This window comes from Neomonachus schauinslandi, chromosome 5 (genome assembly GCF_002201575.2).
Source record: "Neomonachus schauinslandi chromosome 5, ASM220157v2, whole genome shotgun sequence".
Lineage (NCBI taxonomy): Eukaryota > Metazoa > Chordata > Mammalia > Carnivora > Phocidae > Neomonachus > Neomonachus schauinslandi.
Window position 1 is genome coordinate 8,938,078 of NC_058407.1, and position 21,927 is coordinate 8,960,004.

The following is a 21,927-nucleotide window of genomic DNA, read 5'->3' on the forward strand; positions in this document are numbered from 1 at the left end:
AGAAAGCAAAATCATTGGCAAATCAGCCACCTCTCTGGGCCAAAGGTTCTGTCAAAGAGAAGGGTTTCACAGGGGCGCGCACGTGAAAGCACCCCCGAGAAGCAGCCCGTGGGCTTTAAAGCTGCACTGAGCTCTTTCTCAGCTGGGGTGACTTCACCCCCTGGGGACATTTGGCAACATCTGGAGACATTTCTGGTCGTCTCATTGGGAGAGGTGTTACTGGCATTAAGTGAGTAGAAGCTGGGGTGCTGCTAAACATCCTACAAGGTGTAGGACAGCATCTCCCCCAACAGAGAATCTGTGGCTCCCAAGTGTCACCACGAGCGTCGAAGGCCAGAAGCCCCGGGCTAGAGGAGCAGGCTGAGATCTGCATTTTACCCAGTGTAGGACCTTGGGAGAGCCGCGTACCTCCTCATCTGAAAAATGGAGACCGTTAAGACCTGAGCTGCTCATCACACAACTTTGTGAGACTCAGTCCCCAAATGTCCAGGAAAGCTTTTTGTAACACTGTGAAGGGCTCCTTCCTGAGTTTTGCTTAGCTTGAAGCCTGCAGGTGATTAAAGCATCTAGCAGTCACTGACAGATAGCGGGCGCTCAATAAATTAAAGAAAATCATCATAGTAAAAACAAAAAAGGCCTATTTCCCCTCTCTGTCCTGTGTCCTCCATATCTCAAGGCCACCTTTTTTTTTTTTGCCTATGCATTCTATTAAGTTCTCTAAAGGTAGAGGGTAGTGGCGTCAGCAGAGGCCACTACCTCTGCTGATGAAAGCACCCTTCAATGATCAGGGATGAGGACAGAAGACACAGGAGACTGGGAAGTTTTGCCAAATCAAGGGAAGGCCTCTGGCCCCGTGCAGAAGTCCTGTATTTGCTGCTCCTGTGGGACAGGATGCAGGCGGCAGCCGCCCCAGGGTCTCAGCCCTCAGCTGCCTCTGCTCATCGGAGGTCAGCCCACCCAAGGGGCTGTGCAAGTGGTTGGCACTGAGCCTACAGAAGCCGGACCCAGAGTGGGCAACTGGGTGGTGGTGGTGGGGATCGAGGGTGCCGTTTCATCCGTGCGTGCTCCTTCGGGAGCCCTTCTGACCTTACCAGCCCTGTGGAAGCTGCTGTGTGGGGACCAAGGGCATGATCCACCCTTGAACTTGCCATCCATCCAAGAACGCCAGATGTACCCTTGAGATTTGGTGAGAGAGAGAATGCTTCACGGAGTGTGTGCAAGTGCTAGAACAGAGGGCAGACGTACTAAAAACTGAGAAGCCCAGAGGCAGAACGGAGTGGGCTGGAGCCTGGGCAGACGCTTGAAGCTTAGTGCTTCAAGATCCTCAGCAATCTTTGGACTACTGTCTTGTCCCAGGCCTCTCAGGGCTGGAGGAGGTCAGGGGCCATCTTGTCCAAACCTCTAGAGGGGATGAGGAGACAGGCCGGAGGGGAGGCCCCTGCTGTGGCACCCAGCACTCCTCCACCACATTGCCTGCCCACGGTCTCCCGCCCCCTTGTTTCTATGAACAAAGTGGGAAAACCCCATCTTGGCACCCGGGAAAATGGGCAGAAAGGCAGGCCTGGCTCCAGGTTACAGGGACTTGGCACTTCCACTCTGGATCCTCCCACATGTTAGGGCTCGGGAGGAACTGGGCCTGCTCTGGGTCAGAAGAGGGCAAGGGGATACAGGAGGCCAGCCTCTCTGGGAGGGAAGGCACGGGAAACCTTTGGGAAGAACACTTAGGAGCTGGTCCCTTCCCTAGGCCTCCTCCCTTGTCCCCAGAGGGAGACTCTCCCCACCAAGGGTGACCTCTTTCCCCGACTGTCATTTGCCCACCTGTGTCTCATAGGGTCAAGGTGATGGCCCTGAGCAGAGGGGACACCCTCCATGGCCTGGTTTTCACCTCCCCTTTCCCTCCCCTCCAGAACAAGCACGTGCCACATTGCCAGCACGTCCCAGGAAGTGTTTAATCCTCAGAAAAGCTCAAGGAGGTGGGTCAGGGTCCCACCCTGGGAAGCAGGCTCACCCTTCCTTTCCTCCCCGCCAGGGCCAGGCTCTCCCCCCCACAGCCGCACCTTATCATCCCACCTCCTGGCTCACCTCCATGCCCCCAGGGCCCTCCCCCAACCCCACACCTGGGCCCCTCCTCCAGGTGCTGCTGGTGCCCCAGGGTTTTTGCAGAAGGAAAGACACACAGACAAGTTTGGTTCAGAAGTAAGAGGCTGGGGGAGGCCGCCTGGTGGTGCTTCCACTGGGCAATGCGGCCCCTAGGCTTCCCTGCGGCTATGATCGCCCAGCCATAGGCTCGCAGAGCCTGCAGTTTGGTAATTTCTCTGTTGTCCATTCAAGAAATCTCTCCTCAGACCCCTGTGGTCACACAAGCGGGGAGGGGGTGGTGTGTGACTTTAGGCTGCTCTCCCTGGCCTGGTGTGGCAATCAGGCCAGGCCCCTTTGGGGAGGCGAAGGCTTCTAGACGCAGCCTGACTTTTGGCAGGAGGCAAAGGCTGGTCTTCGGCTGAAATGCAACTAGAGAAGGCACAAAAATCTTCGCTGGTGAAGGGGGCTGAGGGCCATGGCGGTGGGGGGGGGGGGAGGAGGGAGGTGGGAAAGGACACATGCCCTTGTCTGCAGGGCTTAACCTCCCATACCACTTGAACCTCCCACCCTCGGCCAAGCTCTGTCTGTCTGCCCTGGGCTGCAAATCAAGGCACTTTATTAAAGGGAGGGAGCAGCACCAGGCAAAGGCACAAAAAGAACCCCCATATGTGTTTGCAACAGCCAAGGAGGTCTGGACGACTGGAGTGGCGACTGCTAAGATGGTGGGGAGGGAGGGGAAGGAGACCTCAGTATGAGGGCTCTCAGAATGGCAGGGTCAGATTCTGCCCCTGGCTGAGGGGAGGCCTGACCCTCATTTCACTCCAGGTCTAGTACAGGAGCCTGCAGGAACCGGGCCAGGAAGGCCGCAGCAGCCGGTGCCCAAGCTGTCCTCGCTGCACCTTCTACCTTGAGTTCAGAGCCTAGGTCAAGACTGGCTCCCTGGCCCAGAGCCCCATCCGTCCTCTTCCCTTATATCCCACCAAACCTCTTGAGAGACCAGAAGCACCAGGAAGCCCAGGGAAGGAGAAGTCAGGGAGCTAGGGTTGCCCTGGAGACCCCATCGCATTAGGCATGAAGACATGGGCTCACCCCATCTGGGGACCTGCAGGGCAAGGCTGGCCCAGTGGAGGGAGGGGGTCCAGCATAAAGGAGAGCAGACATGAGTCAAGCTTCCACTTCATGTAAACAAGAAGGAGTGACCCCTGCCCAGCCAGCGACAGTCTTGTAGGGGCGTGTGGTCGTCTTGAGATGCTGCAGACTCTCACATCTGGGCTTGAGGGTCCCTGAGGCCAGGATAGAGGCTGTCGGGCAGGAAGCAAGTGAGGGTCCGAAGTGCAAACTGGTGCAGGGTTTGACCTGTATTCTCCACAGGACAGGGCTGGGGGCATCCACAGGTCCTACCCACTGCTGACCTATGGCTCAGGAAATCACACAATTGCTGGCCTTGGCAAGACTGGGACTTGTTTTACCTGCAGAGACAAGTGACACAGGCAAGGAAGACGTAAGTGAAGTGCTCAGCAGACTCGCCTCCCATTCCTCTCCTGTGCACTGCCCACTCCTCAAATTTGGGGCTGGGGTCACTGTCTCCCTCCCAAGGTGCTGATCTGGAGTCAGTAGGGCCCCCAGGAAAGCAAAAGGAAAGGTTCTCCCTGTCTGGTACTCTCAGAAAGACCGTCACTGTTTGGGATATCAAGGGGTCTGCCACCTCCTGACCTCAGCAGCGTCGCGGCGGGTGGGGGGGGGGCGCGAAGGATCCAGAACCCCAATCTACAACTATAATCGATGACTTGAAATCTCGCCAAGAGGTGGTTTACCAGTAGCTAATACTGTATGCAGTCTCCCTCACAGCTTACAAAGCACAACCAGTCACTCTCTCAGCTAATCCCCCTGGGTAGCTGCTGCACCTCAAGGTGTTATTAGCCCTGCCCTACAGCTGAGGGCAGCCGGGCCACCAGCTCCCCGAGCCAGTTGACACCAGCACCAGCGCCTGGCCTTCCAAATCCAGCCTCAGCTCCTTCCACCGTGCAGGCACCCCGGGAGGGGTCACCAGGGTCAGCAGGCTGATGGAGAGCCAGGCAGCACGGCTCAGACCACAGGCTTAGGGGGGTGGTTTTAAGACAGAGGAGGGAGGACGCACACTTCATTGAGGGGAAAGATGGGGGGAGAGAAAGCTGTTCTTCTCCAGGCCAGAGAAGCATGCTTCTCCTCTTCCCAGGTCCCTTCCATCCACTTCTACTTCCTTTCAACCCCAAAGCGGAGGCCAGTGGCTTCTTTGGCTGGATTTCTGCTCCCAGAGCTGCAGAGGGGAGGGGGGGTGGGGGAGCGGAGAGGCAGACACTGACATTTCTGGCCCTCCAGGTGTCAGGCTGCTGGGCCTCTGTCCTCCTGGGCACGGGCTGCCTTTCTCCCGGGTACAGGCTGCTGAGCTCCTTCCTGCTGGCCCCTCTCTACACCGCAAGGATCACCTCCCTGGCGCCCACACCACCTTCCCATATCACTCCAGCTGTGACGTTAATTCATGTGGCGGCTGCCTCCTCTCTTGGGCCCTTAGTAAGGGAGACAGTGAAGAGGCTCCAGTGGAGCCCCTCCCCTCCCCACCCCCCTCAAGCTCGGCTCGCCACCCCCCTGTCTGGGCAGACTGAACCCGCTCCTCGGGACTTGCCGCAAGTCCAGCTGGGCCTCCTTGGAGGCCAAGCTTGAGAGCGTGTAAGGCTTAGAAAAGGTGGGAGGGGGGCTGGATGACTGTGCCACCCCCTCCCTGAGGGCTCCAAGGGTCAAGGCGCCTGGGTCATCTTCCACGGTGGTGCCAGGCTGCCTCTGACACAGCTCTGCCGCTGCTTACTTCCGCTGTCCCGCGGTCCCCTCACGGCTACAACGGACACAGCCGTCCCCACTGCCTCTCCTTGGCAGCGTCTTTTGTTTGCTTGGCCTACTGAGCAGATGCAGAGTTCCTCCCCGGGCGGGGGGGGGGGGGGGGGCACTTTGGGGGCAGGTAAGCAGATCAATTTCTGCATCCCGGGGGGGGGGGGAGGGGGGGGGGGGGGGGGGGGGGGGGGGGGGGGCGGTGGGAAGGATGGGCCTGCTTCCCAGGCCTGCGCTCTGCCCTGGCTCCTGCACGCCCCCCATCCCGCCCAGGGAGGCTGGGAGAGGCGGGGGGGAGAGTCCAGGTTTGCCAGGCTGTGCCTCCCACTCGTTCCATCCGGCCACGAAAGCCTGCAGAGATTCTTTAGACTCAGGATTCATCTCTATGCCTCTGACGGAGAGATGGTTTGAGGACAAACTCCGTGTGTGCCATCATTTCTTCAGTGCACGCTGACTGAGAGTCTAGCATGTGTAGGTGTTTGGCAGGACTGAGGAGAATCAGACCTGCTCAGGTTCACAGGGAAGAATACACAAATGGCCATTTTGTTCTGTTTTTTTTTTTTTTACAAAGTGTATGTGACACGGGCAGCCCAAGGGAGATTTGAGGGAAGGCCAAACTTCAAAGGGAGCGAACAGTGAAGTGAGACCCAACGTCGAGGTGGGAGCTGGTGGAGGGGCCTGGGGCGTCAGGGCAAGGCCGCTGATCCGAATGCCACACAAGGACCATGAGCTCTACCTCCCTAGGGGTCTCAGGACTTCATATTCCCCTTTTCTGCAAGGTTCTTCCTCTGGATGTCCACACAGCGTTCTCCCTCTCTTCATTCAAGTCTCTGTTCAAATGCCCCTTTGTCCCTGCATCAGAGAGGACTTCCCGATCACCCTTTATAAAAGGGTCACTGCCCTCCCTGTCCTTCTGTTTCCAGCACGGTATTCACTCCATAAGAGCAGGGGTTTTGCTGGTTTTGTTTGCTCTTGTACCAGGAACTTAGCACAGAGCAAACATTGCATAGATATATATTTGTTGAGTAAAATGGATGACCAGGCAGTGGCAAGCTACTTAAAGGTTCATACCAATACTACCAACAATAGCAGCATCAATAGATCTTGGCTGGGCGATGTACATGCCCTTACTCACCTAGCTGGTGATGAAGCCCTGGCGAGGCCCAAGGGAAACCAGAAAGGCAGAGGGACCATGACATATGCCAATGAGAATAAGGATGCTGGCCTCTTTTCTAGAACCAGGTGGGATCAGTTCCTCGAAGGATGCTCACTCGATTCCCCTCACCTTGCTGTGTGGTTGGGACCCTGACTGATAACAGTACTTGGCTTTATCAAGTCAGACCTCCAAATACCAGCTGGGGCATGACCCATGATGCTCAGGAGTGACAATGAATTTCGAAACTCTACTCAAGACAGCTCTTGAGTAGACTTATCCTGGAACTGGAGGCCCACAGGTCCCCTAGGGAGCTCTGAACCCTAGAAGCACTTCCCCAACCTTCCATCCCAGACAGGGGCCCAGGTTTCCAAGAGACATTTGAGACCTCCAGCCCCCAGGGATGACACAGGTGAGCCTGAAGTCCCAAATCCAGGAGCCCAGTGGCCACAGAACTAGGAGCCAGACCACACTGCCAGTTAGGGTGGCCCCCCATGCATGAATCAGGGAACCCAGGAGAGTTCTGGAAATGCAACTGTCACTGCAGTCCCCTCAGAGAACTCTGGGAAGAAAAGCATGGGCCCAGGCGACCTCGGAAGGTACTCTGGGGTATTAATGGCCACTCTCCACTAATGGGATACCAGGGCGAGAGTCCATTGGTAAGAAGCCTCTGGCCCTTCCAAATAGTCTTTAATGATGTAGGAAAGTGGCACTAACCCTAGCCTTCTGGAAATAGCCACAGTGCTTTGTGCAGGGCCCGGGGAGGCAAGAGACCATGCTGCCCTATCTCCCCGAGTGACCAGGGACACAGAAGCTTGCCTCTCTGCATATCCTATCTGTGAACGATGTCATCAGGCAGGGCGGTTGTGAGTTCTGTGTGACAGCATTTAGCATGGGTCCACCCAGCACCTGGTCAGGGAATGTCTGTGCCTTTCTTCCTTCCCTGGAGGACATTACCTGGAACCTCCCCCCGCCCCCCAGCCTAGCAGCCCTGTGAGAACAGGGCCTACCCGAGTGTTGTCATAATCCGCTGCCCTGGGGACCCCCTACATGGGAAAACACTCAGGACACTTGTTTAAAAGGCAGATTCCTGAGCCCAGCCCAGCGATACAGACTCCCCACCGTGTTTTAACAAGGCTCTCCAGTGAATGCTGCTCCCTGAGATTGGGATCTCTGCCCCAGAGGGCCTGTCCCAAGCTCCTGGATGGACACAGGTGGCAGGCTTGGGAAAGGTCCTAAGTGCACCCAGTGCAGAAACAAGGTCTCAGTTGAGAGAAAAACCAGAAGGAAAAGGAGCTCAGCTTCCACCAGTAGAGGGGGCAGTGAGCCTTCAAACCACGAGGCAACACTCCCCGCGCCCCCCCAACCCTGACAAGACACCCCCCGCCCATCCCCAGACCTTCGGAAGGGATTTCCGAAGGTTCTCCCAAGGGCCACACTTGGACCTGCAAAAATCTGCATGCGGCTTGACAACTACATACTTCTTATCAAGCAATCTTACAGGCTGCCAGCACTTAGCTTTTCTATTTCTCTCTTCCACGCACCCTATCCATCAGCCCAGGCTCTCCCTGGACAAGAGGGCAGCAGGGAGAGAGAGGACAGAGTCCGAATCAGGAGCTCAGAGGGACCTCCGAAATCCTCCCTGGCTCAGGAACAGGAAACAGCCCTGGGAGGTGAATGGATGGGTCCAGGGTATGGGGAGCAAAGTGCTGGGAGCTGAGATCCCACATGATGTCTGTTCTGATGATGTCCTGAATGTTCTGTAGGAAAAGGATCCTTTCCCTAGGTGAGGGCTCTAAGGTAGTAAAGTGATTTCCTCCTGGATGACAGTTCCCAGAGTACTGGAATTACTAGTTCCAACCTTGGGGGCCCCATGCAGTCAGGAACACGACCCTCTGCCACACAGAGTCCTGGTGACTTAGCTTCTGAGACGAGGCACCAGGACAGCCCAGCTGCAGTCCAGTGTTTGGGAAGCTGGAGGCCAAGAAAAGGGCCTGTGGGGAGAGAGGGGTCCTGCTTCTTGCCACTGCCCTTTGAGGGAAGCAAGCGGCAGGGAGAGGAACGGGCTCATTAGCAACCTGACTACGAGGCCCCCCGTGAACGGGATGCCCAGCCAGGTGAGCCGAGGCTGTGCTGGATGAGGCCACTCTGTATTTCTTCTAAAGAATGGAGAAGGAATAGGGTGACCCTGCTGGGCATCCCCGGGGCCTTCCTGACTTTATGTGCCGGTGTGCCGGGCACTCAGGAGAGGACCTTCCCCGGGGCGCAGCCCCACGCGCTTGGCTGGCTCCTGGGCACCGTCCGAAAACACTCAGAGGGCAGTGTCAGTGACGGTGACCAGCCCAGTCCTCCAAGCAGGGGAACTCGCTGCTGAGAGACTTAGGAAAGGTGGCCGGAAGGGACAAGACAATGGGCCTTTCATTTCTATGGAAACAGCACCTCAGGGTGAGGGGCTGAAGGGAGCGAGAGCTCCCACTTCACCTACAGTCAGGACTTGGGAAGTGGCCCTTCTTGTGGTTGGGCTCGCCCCTCCCTCGCCCTTCCCTGCCAGGTGTTCACCATGGCAACCCTTCCTCCAAACAAGAGGTGCAAGGTGGCAGAGCAGCTGGTGTTGGGGGCGCCAGGGAGCCCAGCGGGGACAGGAGTGGGGGGACAGCACCCCTCTGTGCAGGACACAGAGCCCCACTGGCAGGACACGGGCCCCGGCCTGGGTTTGAGTCCTGACCCCACTACCACTTACTGTGCCCTGGGCCCACCGAATGCACCTCTCTGAGCTTCTAGCAGCCACCTCTGTGGTTGTTGTAAGGAAAAAGGAAGAGAGAAGCATCTCCTGAAGGACCAGGCACTTCCCGGCCAAATGGAGGTACAGCACTGGCAGCCCTGCGTCCCACACTCACAGGGACTCCCCGGCCTGTCCTGACGTGGAGAAGCGCAGACGGGGTGCGCCAGGTTCTGTGGCCGGCTTGGGCGGGGGTCAGCGGCGGGGCGAAGATGGCTGTGATCCGGTCAGAGCTGGGGCCGTGGGGGCCACAACAGACCTGGAAGCACTCAGGCTGCCCAGGCCAAGGCCCCAGCATCACCTCCCTGGCCGGGTGGGAGGCCGGTCTCACTGCTGCCGAGCGCCACGGCCATGGGAGAAACCCCAGCATGGAGACCCCTTCCACTGGGAGGTGCTGCCGCGGGGACAGGCACGGGCAGTGGCCCCGGCTGCCACCACCAGCCTCCAGAAAGTCCTGCTCCGGAGAAAGACACAAAGGCCCAGACCTCCAGGGGATCCCCAAGAGCCAGCCAGAAAGACACGGCCACCAGGAACAATGTCTCCCGAATGTAAGCAGCATGGCAAACACCACTTCTCAAATAAGCACACGGAAGAGCCGAGTCACACTATTTACAACAGAAATGAGGAAAGTGGGTCAGGGCATTGGTGGGGCACAGGTGAGGGTGGGGTGTGTGTGAGCCGGCTGGATCCTGATGACAGGTGATGTGGCAGGGAACAGGTTTTCTAGAATGAGCCCTAGACTCAGAGGCAGAGGTCAAGCCGGGGTCAGGCCTCTCAGCTGTTCCGTGTCTGTTTCTTCACTGACAAAGGACAAAGTTTCCAAGCCTGGTAGTAGCAACGATAGCTCTCGGACAACTCCATGTCCAGCACTGTTCTGAGCACTTTATATCCTCAGAGCAGCTGAGCAAGGCAGCTTTCTCCCCTTTTATTTCTTTATTTTTAAAGATTTATTTGTTTATTAGAGAGAGAAAGAGCGAGCGAGCGAGCACGAGGACAGGGGCAGAGGGAGAGGGAGAGAGAATCCTAAGCAGGCTCCATGCCCAGCGCAGAGCCCCCACGCAGGAGCTCGGTCTCGAGACCCTGAGATCATGACCTGAGCTGAAATGGAAGAGTCAGACGCTTCAGCCAACTGAGCCACCCGGGCACCCCGTCCTTCTCCGCTTGGAGAGAAGAGGAAGTGAACTCGGACCTGCCCGAGCAGCAGGGGAACTGGGCAGCATCGGAGCTCAGGGCTCCCGCTCCCTGCGCGCCGGCACGCTGCCTGTCTGCAGAGAGGAGGCAAGGCTCCCGGAGGGGGACGGGGGGCGTGGCGAGCAGGGCGCCGCGGGCGGAGGGCTCACCTGAGATGTTGGCACTGGAGCCCTCTTTGGGCCTCTTCCCCGTCACTAGCCGCACTTCTGCAAAGGTCTCGGTGCAGAGGGAGCCGGTCACACCGTTGGGCACCGTGGGACTCTTGGCCCGTCGACTGAAGAGCCTCTTGCTCAAGCGCCTGCCGTCCTTGGCCGCCGTGGCCTCCCCGTTGGCAGCTTCTCCCTTGCCGTTTCGGACCAGCGCCTCTGGGGGTCTGGGCTTCAGGTCCACGCGCAGGTGAGAGAGCATCCTGCCGTCCTTCCGAGTCAGCTCTCCAGAGGGAATGGGCTCCACGGGGGGCAGCACCTGCTCCAGCGTGACCAGGTCATTCAGGAAGGCCTCCAGGCGCCGGGCCGCCTCGCCGCCTCTGCCCCCCTCCTCCTGCTCCTCCGGGTCGCCGCCGGCCTCCCGCTGCTGCCGGGCGGCCCGGCGCATCATCTCCCCGGGGGGGTGGCGGCTGCCTGACACCAGGGCATACTTGGGGTTGATTAGCTTGCGAGCCACGGTGGAGGAGTAGTTGGCGCCGAGCCTCCCGGCGCCCCCTGCCAGGTTCAGCTCCTGGTGCAAGTTCACCTCCTCGGAGATGGCATACAGCTCCCGGAACTCCACATCGAAGGGCTCCACGTTCTGCCCTGTGAGGAGGAGGAGAAGGTTCCTGTCCATGTAGGAGGAGCTCCAGGTGAACCTGGGAACGTGGGGACAGAAAAGCACAACACGTAGGCCCAGCCTGTGGCAGGCCCCTGGCCGTCCCATCTGCACAGCCCGCTGCCCCCACCCCAACCTCATCTACCACGGAGGGCAGATGCCTTGCTGCGTGGTGGAAGGGGCCTCCTGGACCCACATCCTCCCTCTTTCCCAGGTCTTGGCCTCAAATGCAGAAAGCAGGCAAGGGCATGGGAAGGCAGGCCTGGATTCCCACCTGGTTTCTACCCTTGGAGGCCTTGTAAAGTGGGGCTCATGGGGCGTCCAGTCACAAAAGTGTTGTGAGGCTCACGTGTGACACCACATGTAAAACATTTAGTCCAGTATGTGGCACAAACACACACTGAATAAGGACGGATGCAGCTGCTGCTATTGGTTTTGTTTTTTGTTTTTTTAAAGATTTTACTTATTTATTTGAGAGAGAGCGCACACAACAAGCACAGGGGAGGGGGAGGGGGAGAGGGAGAAGAAGGCCCCCTACTCAGCAGGGAGCTCGATGCGGGGCTCGATCCCAGGACCCCGAGATCATGACCCAAGCCAAAGGCACATGCTTACCCGACTGAGCCACCCAGGCGCCCTGCTGCTCTTGTTAATAATGGCTCTTCTCTGAGTCTTTAGAGCACTCGGTGTCTGCAAACCCCCACACTTTAGCCACGTCAGAGGACTCCTGCCACTTACTGATGGCTTCACGGGCCCAGGTCTCTCGTCTCACCTAGATTTCAGTTTACTTGGAGGACAGAGACTGCACAGATACAGTCTCTCATGTTCCTGGTAACTGACTTCTGAATCGAATTCGGGACACATTTCCTCCACACCACACCCTTACATTTCTTTTTCTTTTTCTTTTTGGCATATGAAAATTTATTATTGTCATGTTTTCGCCATCAAAACTTACGATCTTGGTCTTTCCTTCTTGCCTCTGTATTTGGCGAAAATAGAGACATTGGCTACTTTGACAACCTTAAAGTGAATTCCAGGAACGTCACCGACAGCATGACCTTTGCAGCCAAATCCAGCACCAGAACCTCATCATTTTCCTCAGTAAAATTCAAACAACCATCACTGGGTACAAAGGCTGTGACGTTTTTGCCATTCTTAATCAGCTGGATCCTGACACATTTCCTGATGGCAGAATGTGGCTGCTTGGCTTCAACGCTTGCTTTTCTCAGCACAATTCCTTTTGCATGGGAAGCACCTCCAAAAGGGCTGGCGCCCAGGGCTGTGCCCAAAGGGGCTTTCTTGTACTGTTTATCATGCCACTTCTGATCTCGTCGGCCATGGAGCTTCCTGGCAGTACGAAAACTACGACCCTTACCCATCCTGCTGGCGCCACAGGCCTGAGCAAGAGAGACCGCACCCTCACATTTCTTTCCCAGATCTGGTTCATTCTGCTTCCTGATTATCCCACCCAATGACTAGCCTCAAAATGCAACCAGCTGCTGTGGACCATGAAAGGCAAGCCATACTTAATGCCCAGGAGGAGTTGACCGTCTTTCTGGAATAATCCAGTAGCCAGAAATTTTGAGGGCAGGGACTGGCCAGGAGGCTCTTCTTTGCCATTAGATCAGATAATACGCCTTAAACCCACGACTATGGGGGCTCCAGTCCAGAGTCTTCCTGACCATGTACATTTGTTACTACAAATATAGGCCTCCGGGGTTCTTCTATGACCTGTCCCGACTCACCTGTAAGATCCAGTGGCTACTTTTTCACCATCTACCATTAGGAACGTTGATGACAGGGTCCCCTTGATCTTCCCCATGGGCATGTAGAAGCCAACACCCGTCACAGAGCGGACACGGATGTTCTGTTGAGAAGAGGAGAAAGGCACTGTCACTCATGAGGCTCTGAGCCAAGTTTTGTTTGGGCAGAGGAGGAACCCTCTTGTCCGTGGAACCTGCCTGTTGGTTCCTGTCTATACTAGACTCTGCTTCCTACAGCCGTAGAGGTGGAACCCCATTTGGAGAGCAAGAGGAAGTTAGCAAATCTTGCTCTGAGCGTAGATGAGCCCAGAGTGGTGCCTGCCTGCTTCCAAAGCTCCCCAGAAGAGAAACATAGCCCTAGCTTTGATCCTGACAGTGACTCTGCAGGGTGAACACCCCAGGACTGGGCCACAGCTGCCTTCTTAGCCTCAATAGTCTTGAGTTGAAATTTAAGCTGGGCATGTAATTTAGGGTTATTTATTCATAAGCAAGGTTTTAGACAGAAAGAAAGGTGTTGAGCATGCTCACCTGTGCGCCTGAACTGGGCAGAGGATGGGTCAGAGGCAGCCTCCATCTCATCTCCCGCCCTCCTTCCCCAACCTCCACTCCTACCCCAGTGGTACAACTTACCCGAATACGGAAGTCGGTGAGCTCTAGGCCCTGACACATTTCCAAGAAAAACTTCACGCCTGCCTCATCCAGGATGATATATACTGGGACCTGGCGCTTAAAGGCAGCATCCACAATGTCTTGGAAGATATCGCCATCAGTGAAGAGGTCCATGACCACCGCAATGACCTGGATGGGGAAGGGCACTAGTGAGGCACGTGGTGACTCCATGTCTGTAGCGATACACTGTGGCCCACAGAGGACCAGCTGGGCCTAGGTAACTGGAGGCCAAGAGTCAAACACCCCATCTGCACCACTCCTGGGCTCTCCACGTCCCTGCCCATCTCTGAGCACATCTGAGCCCGGAGATGGGCTCTCTGCTCTGAGAAATGCCTGGGGGTCCAGGCTGTGCTCCTTGTACTTCATCCTTGACAAATCCCCACTACCCCACCCTGGGCATTCTTCAACAGCTCTTCAGAAGCCATATCAGGGAGACCTAGGAGGCTGAGGAAAGTTGGTCCTAGCGGCCCAGGGAAACAAGTAGGCTCAAGAAGATGAGATCGCTGAGAAGCATGGGATGGACTCATTACCACCACCTGCAAATCTGCTCAAACCCTTTTCTCTGCAGGCCTGGGCGCTTTGATCTCCCTAGATCTGTGCAAAGTTCCATACTCCCCTTGGTGCGGTTTCAGATAGAGCTCCAGTTAGCTCAAACTCCCTTGGCTTCCAAGTGGCCGGGTCATCCCACACTACCCTCAAGTTAAGGTCACTGCCTAGGACTCCTGATTTCCAAAAGCCCGTCCTTGAAGATCTGTCCTGGAAGCTGAGGCTTTCTGCAGCCTGAGGCAGATCTGCCTTTCTGACCTTAACTTCCTCCATTTTCCTATGCAAACCTTCCTCTGCTCTAGTGGCAGGGTTTTCTTGCGGGCCCCAAGCATTGTGCATGTGATGCAGAGGAAAGGGAATGCTTTGGGGTCAACAGATCTGGTTATAATGACTTCCTATGCAAGTGACCTTAGGCAAGTCACTTAACCTTGGTGAGCCTCTGTTTCCTTATCTGCAAGGTGGGGATACCCTTTACCCTGTACTTTTATTTTGCCATCGAGATTAGATAACATCCGTAAAGCATCAAATACAGTGCCTGGTATGTAGTAAGTCCTAAATAAATGGTAATCACTGTACAGTTGAGGGATTCTGTTAGTTGTTGCCACTGAAAGCCTGAACACTGAAGTCAGACAGACCAGGCCTAGTAGACCAGCTCCACCACTGACTCGTCAGTGCCCCAGCTAATAACAGCACCTATCTCAAAGAGATGTTGTGAGGGCTTAGGGAGATAAACCATGAGAGCACTTAGCACACTGCCTGGCACATGGTAAGCTCAACAGTGGTATCCTCCATCCCCACCACCCTCACACATGTGCTCTACCATCACCCTGCCTCTAAAGACCCGCCCCCCCCAATTCACACAGTATTATTTATGACTGTTCTTGGCTCCTACATTTCATACTCAATCATCCATACGAGTTAACATTTACTGAGCCCCATAGGCAGAGGGAGGATCTAAAGACAAACTTTAATCCCTAACTTCAAGGGGTTAATCCCACTGGAATGATAAACCATTTGCACTAAATAAGATAGGAGGCAAAATGAGATAAATGCTTTAAGAGATGTACAAATGACATGTGATGTGAGTTCAAAGTCGGAAGGGGGGTGGGAGGAGGGCCAGCGGGAGGGAGGGAGACTGAATGATTACTTCTGGCCATAGGAGAACTTCTTAAGAAAGGCTTCACCAGGGAAGCTAAGACCTGAAGAATGGGCAGCCTCAGGGACCAGGAGAAATGAACAGGGAGGAAAACCGAGCCAGCAAGTGGGCAGGGCTGCCATGCATGGGTATGCAGGTTGTGCACTGCACATGGGCTCTGGGCTGAGGGGGTGAATGGAAACTGTGTCTGCCTGAGGAAGGGACAGCTTTTTCTAATCTGCACATAGCATCCACATGGGCTAGCAGAAGCCTATGAGGCAGGCATTTCAGGCAAAGAACACATCATAAACATAAACTGAGGACAGGGACTAATATGCATTGTGCACATTCCATGTGCCCCACGCTGTTCCAGATGCTTTAGGTAAATTTTCTAATTTGATCCTCACAATAAGGAGGACTATTCTCATTTTACAGATGAGGAAGTAAATGCAAAGGGGCTAAATGATGTGTCCAAGGTCATACAGTTAGCATGTAGCGGAGCAGGGATTTGAACTCAAGTCTCTCAGACTCTGTAAGGTATTTTAGAAATATCACATCAAAAGCTGATTCTTTAAAAAGACCAAACAAGATAGACAAACTTCTGACAAGGCTGACAAAAACAGGAAATGCAGATAAAGTGCTGAGTAAAAACAGAAATAACCACACACATATTTACTTTTTAAGAAATCGTATTATTTGGGGCCCCTGGGTGGCTCAGCCGTTAAGCGACTGCCTTCAGCTCAGGTCATGATCCCAGGGTCCTGGGATTGAGCCCCGCATCGGGCTCCCTGCTCAGCGGGAAGCCTGCTTCTCCCTCTCCCACTCCCCCTGCTTGTGTTCCCTCTCTCGCTGTGTCTCTCTCTGTCAAATAAATAAATCTTAAAAAAAAAAAAATCATATTATTTAAGAAATAGTAAAAATGGCAAAAAGAATATTAGGACTATTTACACATTGATGAATCTGAAAGTGAGAATGACATGGTTAAGTCGTTAAAAGCAAATTAAACATAATCCAGCATAATCCAGTAAGGTTTATCCTGGAAATAGAAGGATGATTCAACATCAGAAAATCTGTCCTTTTAATTTATAACACTTATGGGGTCAAGGTGGGGAAATCATATATTATCTTAATAGGTTTTTAGAAGTATTTGATAACATGGGGTGCCTGGGTGGCCCAGTGGGTTAAGCATCTGCCTTCAGCTCAGGTCATGATCCTAGAGTCCCAGGATGGAGCCCTGCGTCGGGCTCCCTGCTCAGCGGCGAGTCTGCTTCTCCCTCTGCCCCTCACCCTGCTCATGCTCTTTCTCTCTCTCAAATAAATAAATAAAATATTTTTTATTTGAGTATTTGAGGGGCTCCTGGGTGGCTCAGTCCTTAAGCGTCTGCCTTCGGCTCAGGTGATGATCCCAGGGTCCTGGGATCAAGCCCCGCATCGGGCTCCCTGCTCAGCGGGAAGCCTGCTTCTCCCTCTCCCACTCCCCCTGCTCATGTTCCCTCTCTTGCTGTCTCTCTATCAAATAAATAAATAAAATCTTTTTTTAAAAAAGTATTTGATAACATGAGATCCCTATTTGTGATTAAAATACTCAAAAAACTAACAATAGAAGGGACCTTCCTTAACTTGATAACGGCTATCTACAAAAAATCCACATGAAACATACTGAACAGAAAAACATTAGATGCATTCCCTTTAAGTCTCAAGAACATCAATAACTTTTACCACTGCTGTGGTAAAAAAAAGTATTGGAGGTGCTGACCAATGCAATATGAAAAAGAAAGAGAAGGATTAGAAGAAACAAAACTACCCATATTTGGAGATGATTTTTTTTTTTTTTTAAGTAGGCTCCATGCCCAGTGTGGAGCCCAACGTGGGGCTTGAACTCATGACCCTGAGATCAAGACCTGAGCTGAGATCGAGAGCCAGATGCTTAACAACTGAGCCACCCTTGGAGATGATATTTTTATAGAAAACCCAGCAAAATGCAGAGGAACATTATTAGAATTAACAGGAGAATTTAGCAAGATTGCCAGATACAAGAAAAACTAACAAAGGCCAATAGCATTTTTTTTTTTAAAGATTTTATTTATTTATTCATGAGAGACAGAGAGAGAGAGAGAGACAGAGGCAGAGGGAGAAGCAGGCTCCCCGCAGAGCAGGGAGCCCGATGTGGGACTCGATCCCAGGACCCTGGGATCATGACCTGAGCCAAAGGCAGACGCTTAACCGACTGAGCCACCCAGGCGTCCCAGGCCAACAGCATTCTTATACTACAGTAGCAATCAACTAAAAAAGGGGGAAGGTGAGAAAAAATAAGATCAACATTGCAATTTTAAACACATAGGATTTAAGAATACCTTTATGGAGAAATTTAGAAATCTCTATTCAAGGATATTTTAAAATATGTGAATAAATGAAGAGATAAATTATGTTCATGGATAATATGATTCAATATTTGAAAAACTGAATTCTCCCCATATTAATAAAATACAATGCAATTCCAATGAAAGTCAGTAAATTTTTTTGAGGAACTCAAATAATTCTAGAATGCAAGGAAGGATAAAGATCTACAATAGCTAAGTCAATTTTGAAAAAGAAAAGCTGAGGGACGCCTGGGTGGCTCAGATTGTTAAGCGTCTGCCTTCGGCTCAGGTCGTGATCTCTGTTCTGGGATCGAACCCCACATGGGGCTCCCTGCTCAGCAGAGAGTCTGCTTCTCCCTCTCCCTCTGCCTTTCCCCCCTGCTTGTGCTCTGTCTCTATAATGAATAAATAAAATCTTAAAAAAAGAAAAAGAAAAGCTGAAAGGGGTCACTTTTCCTACCAGATAGTGAGATAAACTGCCGAACCATAGTAATAAGCATTGTGGTGCTGAGACAGGAAGGAACTGAAAAACACACTAATGAAACAGAACAGAGACCAGAAATAACTCTGTGCCATAAACATACAGAACTTGAAGTCTGACAGAGGTAGAATCACAACTCAGTGGAGAAAGGATGTTGCTTAGTAGATGTTATTGGGAAATTGGCTTACTATTGAGAGAAAAAGTGTATTCCTGCCTTACACTATATATAAAGGTAGATTTCAGGTAGGCTGAATACCTAAATGTGAAAGATAAAACTAATAAAGGAATTGATAAGATAGGTAAGAGGATTTCTTAAGAGTCTAAAAGCACAAGTCACAAGGCAAGTGAAATTTAAAAAATAATGCATTTGGGGTGTCTGGGTGGCTCAGGTCATGATCCTGGAGTCCCGGGATTGAGCCCCACGTTGGGCTCCCTGCTCAGTGGGGAGTCCGCTTCTCCCTCTACCCTCACCCACTCATGCTCTCACTCCCTCTCTTTCTCTCTCAAATAAATAAAATCCTTAAAAAAAAATAATGCATTTGACAAATTAGGGATTTTCTGTTCAAAGGAGGATGCCATTAGATAAAGGCAACTGTTGACAAGGGAAAAGATACCTGCAATGTCTACAACCAAAAGGAATTAATAATATACAAGGGATCCCTGCAAATCACCAAGAAAAAGACAGGGAACTAATGAGAAAAATGGGCAAAGGATATGAATAGGCGATTCTGAGAGGAGATACCTGAATGGCTAATAAGTATAAAAAGAGAAGCAGACCTCATTAGTAATCAGAAAAACTCAAATGAAAGCAAAGAGATAAGAGAGAGAGAGATACCGCCTTACAACTATAAGATTCACTAAAAGTGAGAAAGCTCGCTAATCCCAAATGCAGGGGAACCGCATGCACTACTGGTGGGAGGGAACACTGGTGCAGCTACTCCCTTCAGCAGCGGGCAGAGCGTGGTGGATTTAAGAATGTGCATAACCGGGGCGCCTGGGTGGCTCAGTCGTTAAGTGTCTGCCTTGACGCTTAGGTCATGATCCCAGAGTCCTGGGATCAAGCCCCACATCAGCGGGGAGCCTGCTTCTCCCTCTCCCGCTCCCCCCGCTTGTGCTCCTTTTCTCACTGTGTCTCTCTGTCAAATAAATAAAATCTTTTAAAAAAAAAAGAATGTGCATAACTCAAGTCAGCAATGCCACTCTGGTCATGCACCCAGGGAACCTCTTGGATCTTTGCAACAGTCTGTTATGGGGCAGGAACAAAGACATTCACTGCAGCTTTCTTCGGCATAGCAAGGAGCTGGCAACGATTTAGATGTCTGTCTCTAGAAGAATGGGTAAGGAAAATGGGAGGAATGTGCATTGCGGAGTGCTTGGTAGCCAGCAGAAGGAATTACTGGTTCCAGTGCAGAACCTGGATAGTTCTTTTGAAAATGGAGAGTTTGATATAAAATGTCAGGGAATGAGATCTCTAGCCTAATACCATTTATGTAAATAAAAACGCATGACATAAAATAACACTGCATATGTTTTTCAAGGGTACAGACATGTGCAGGGACATATACTGAACACCTTAGGGTGTCTGCCTGTGGAGGGAGAGAGGAATGGAAGAAAACAAAACAGGAGGCGCCTTCTGTGGATGGATGATGGCAGTGGCCCATGACCCAAGGGTTGCAGTCAGCTCTGCACTTGAGGTCCGAAACAGACAGACAAACCCAAAGCAGGTGGCCAGAGCAGTTCGGGGTAGTGAGTACAGTGGGGTTGGGCTGGGTCATGGAGGGTTTTAACTGGACGCTTCGGGCTCCAATGCATCAGAGCACACCCTCCTCTCCATCTGCCGGGCTTCTGATACCTTCCCTCCCAAGTGCTGTCTGAGGCCAGAGGCCATTGTTTGCTCATTTCCAAACTCTCTACAGTGTCCAGGTCAGAGTCAACTCTCAGTGTATTGCCAGGGAGTGCTCAACTGGCTTTCAAGGCACTTCTGGATTCACACTCTTGCTTCCCTTTCACAACTGCAAAACCAAGCAGGGAGCTGGCCACCCTCACCCCTACCCAACCCCACCTGGTGGAGGATGTGATGTGAAAACGGATCGAGAGCCGGAGGGAGAGAGGAGTCCCGAGGGCCCCGCTTCCAGGAGGCTTGGTGTGCGGCACTCTGGCGAGAGCCAGCCATCTATGTCACTACCAATTAAACAGTGAAATATCTGTAGTAGGAAGACAAATCAATTGCTCTCTGACTCCTACAATCTCGTTGTGGAGGAGAAGTGATAATTACCCTCAGCTTTGGTCTCTGGAGGGTACTGCTTGACATTCAGCTCCGCAGCTTCAGCCCCAGGAAAACCAGCTCCCCTGCTCCCTCTGCCCGTGGTGTTCAATGTGCCACGTGATCCTCCACCCCAAACCCAACTTCGAGACTCCCGGTGCAAACGGGAAATGGGGTTTGAAAAGAAGGACGTCACAGGCTCAGAACCTGGGGAGACAGATTTTGTCAGCAGAGAAAAGTCACCCCCCTCCCAGCAGTAGGCTCCCAGTGTCCTTTACCTGGTTACCCACTGATGTGCAGCCCCCGGGGGGAGAGGTTAATTCGAGGCAGCAGGAGTTTTTAGAAGCTGTGGCCCGCATCATGCTGCAATGCTTCTCATCAGGTGTTTGGTTAGCTTAACATCTCCTCCTCTGATATCCTGCCTTGGCGTAGGGGCAGGGGGGGGCAGCGGGGCAGGGGAGGGTTAGGAAGCCTCAGAACTCCCCTCTATCTGTCATTTACCTTTACACAGCCAGCTTTTCAGATTCTCTGTCTGGATTCCTTAATTGCCATTAGATAGCAAAATAACCAAAGGACTCCCACCTTCCCCCTGCACTCCAAGGCAGCTCTGCTCAAGACTGCTGGAGACCAGCACCCCGGTGTGTTTGGATGACCCAGACTAGACATGGGGTGTGGATCTCACCGGCCTGCCCCACAGGCACTTCCAAAATCAATATCCTCTTGGTCACCCTGGCCAGAAGCCCTAGTCTACTGGCCTCCTCCTACTCCCCCACTAACCACATCTGATTGGTCGCTGAGCCCAGCGGGTCCTACCTGCTCCGTGCACCTTCTGTGGGTCAATTCCTTCCTACTCCCACTGTATTGCTGCTCTCACTCAGGCCCCCTCATTTCTTACTGAACTCCTGGAACAGCTTCCTAACTAGTCTCTCCTCCTAGTCTCTGTGCTCCGACGGATTCTCCACAGCAGTGATCCCCGCAGACAACAGCCTCATGAACCAGGGGGGTCCCAGGGCCCTCAAGAGAGGTCCAAACTCCTTAGCTTGGCATTTGAAGGGACTTCTGATTGGCCCCTTTCTGCCTCTCCAGCTTCATCTTGGGCCGTATCACCTCGGTCCCTTGCGTTCAGCTGCGCAGAATGACCTACCATTGCCCTAACACAGGGTTTCTCGACTGTGGCCCTGACATCTGGGGGAGAGTACTTCTTTGCTGGGGGGGGCTGTCCCATGCAGGCTATTTAGCAGCATGGCAGTAGCATCAGTCCGAGTGGTGACAACCAAAAATGTCTGTAGACACGATTGATAAACGTCTCCTGGGGGCAAAACCGCAACCCCCCCAATCCCTTTGAGAACCTCTACACACATCAGGTGGTTTTCAGTCCTTTCGGTCCTACTCCTTCATACCCCGGTGAGATTCCTGTGCAGCTTTCAAGCTCAGCCAAGAATTTCCTGAACTTTTCCCTACCCCTACGCAGCAGTACTCGCCGCTCCCTGCTTCCTGCCCACGTTGTATTCCAGGCAAGTGCGAGGTCCTTGACACTGCATTGTAAGTAACATCTGCTGATCAGCTCTGTCCCTCCCTGGGCTGTGGGCTCCTGGATGGCAGGGACCATGTGATTCGTCTCAGTCTCCACCCTCAGGGGACATCTCTACACAAAATCAGTTCCCTGTGTTTGCAGAATGAATGTCTGCATGTTGTATTTGTGGGGTGCAGTTGTAGCTTTGTAGTTATCTTTTATTTCATTAATGACAAGGCACTGAGGTGGAGAAAAAAAATAATACCAAGCAAGATTCCTGGTTAGATCGTCTTGCTGGAAGGCAAGAGTTAAAGCTCTTCCTCAAGGGTTCA

At 53.0% G+C, this 21,927-nt stretch overlaps 1 protein-coding gene and 1 pseudogene across 1 annotated transcript in view; both read right to left on the reverse strand.

Moving 5' to 3' along the window:
* Nucleotides 1-2,116: 2,116 nt before the first annotated feature.
* Nucleotides 2,117-21,927, reverse strand: part of FAM83F (family with sequence similarity 83 member F) — a 34,091-nt gene continuing 14,280 nt past the window's right edge. The window contains exons 2-5 of the mRNA XM_021687693.1: nucleotides 13,259-13,426; nucleotides 12,611-12,732; nucleotides 10,214-10,908; nucleotides 2,117-3,548 (exon numbers count right to left, since the gene is read on the reverse strand). Of these exons, the coding sequence (XP_021543368.1) occupies nucleotides 3,499-3,548; nucleotides 10,214-10,908; nucleotides 12,611-12,732; nucleotides 13,259-13,426 (1,035 nt within the window). The 3' untranslated portion in view covers nucleotides 2,117-3,498. The remainder of the gene's footprint in view (nucleotides 3,549-10,213; nucleotides 10,909-12,610; nucleotides 12,733-13,258; nucleotides 13,427-21,927) is intronic.
* On the reverse strand, nucleotides 11,769-12,317 carry LOC110578178 (annotated as a pseudogene).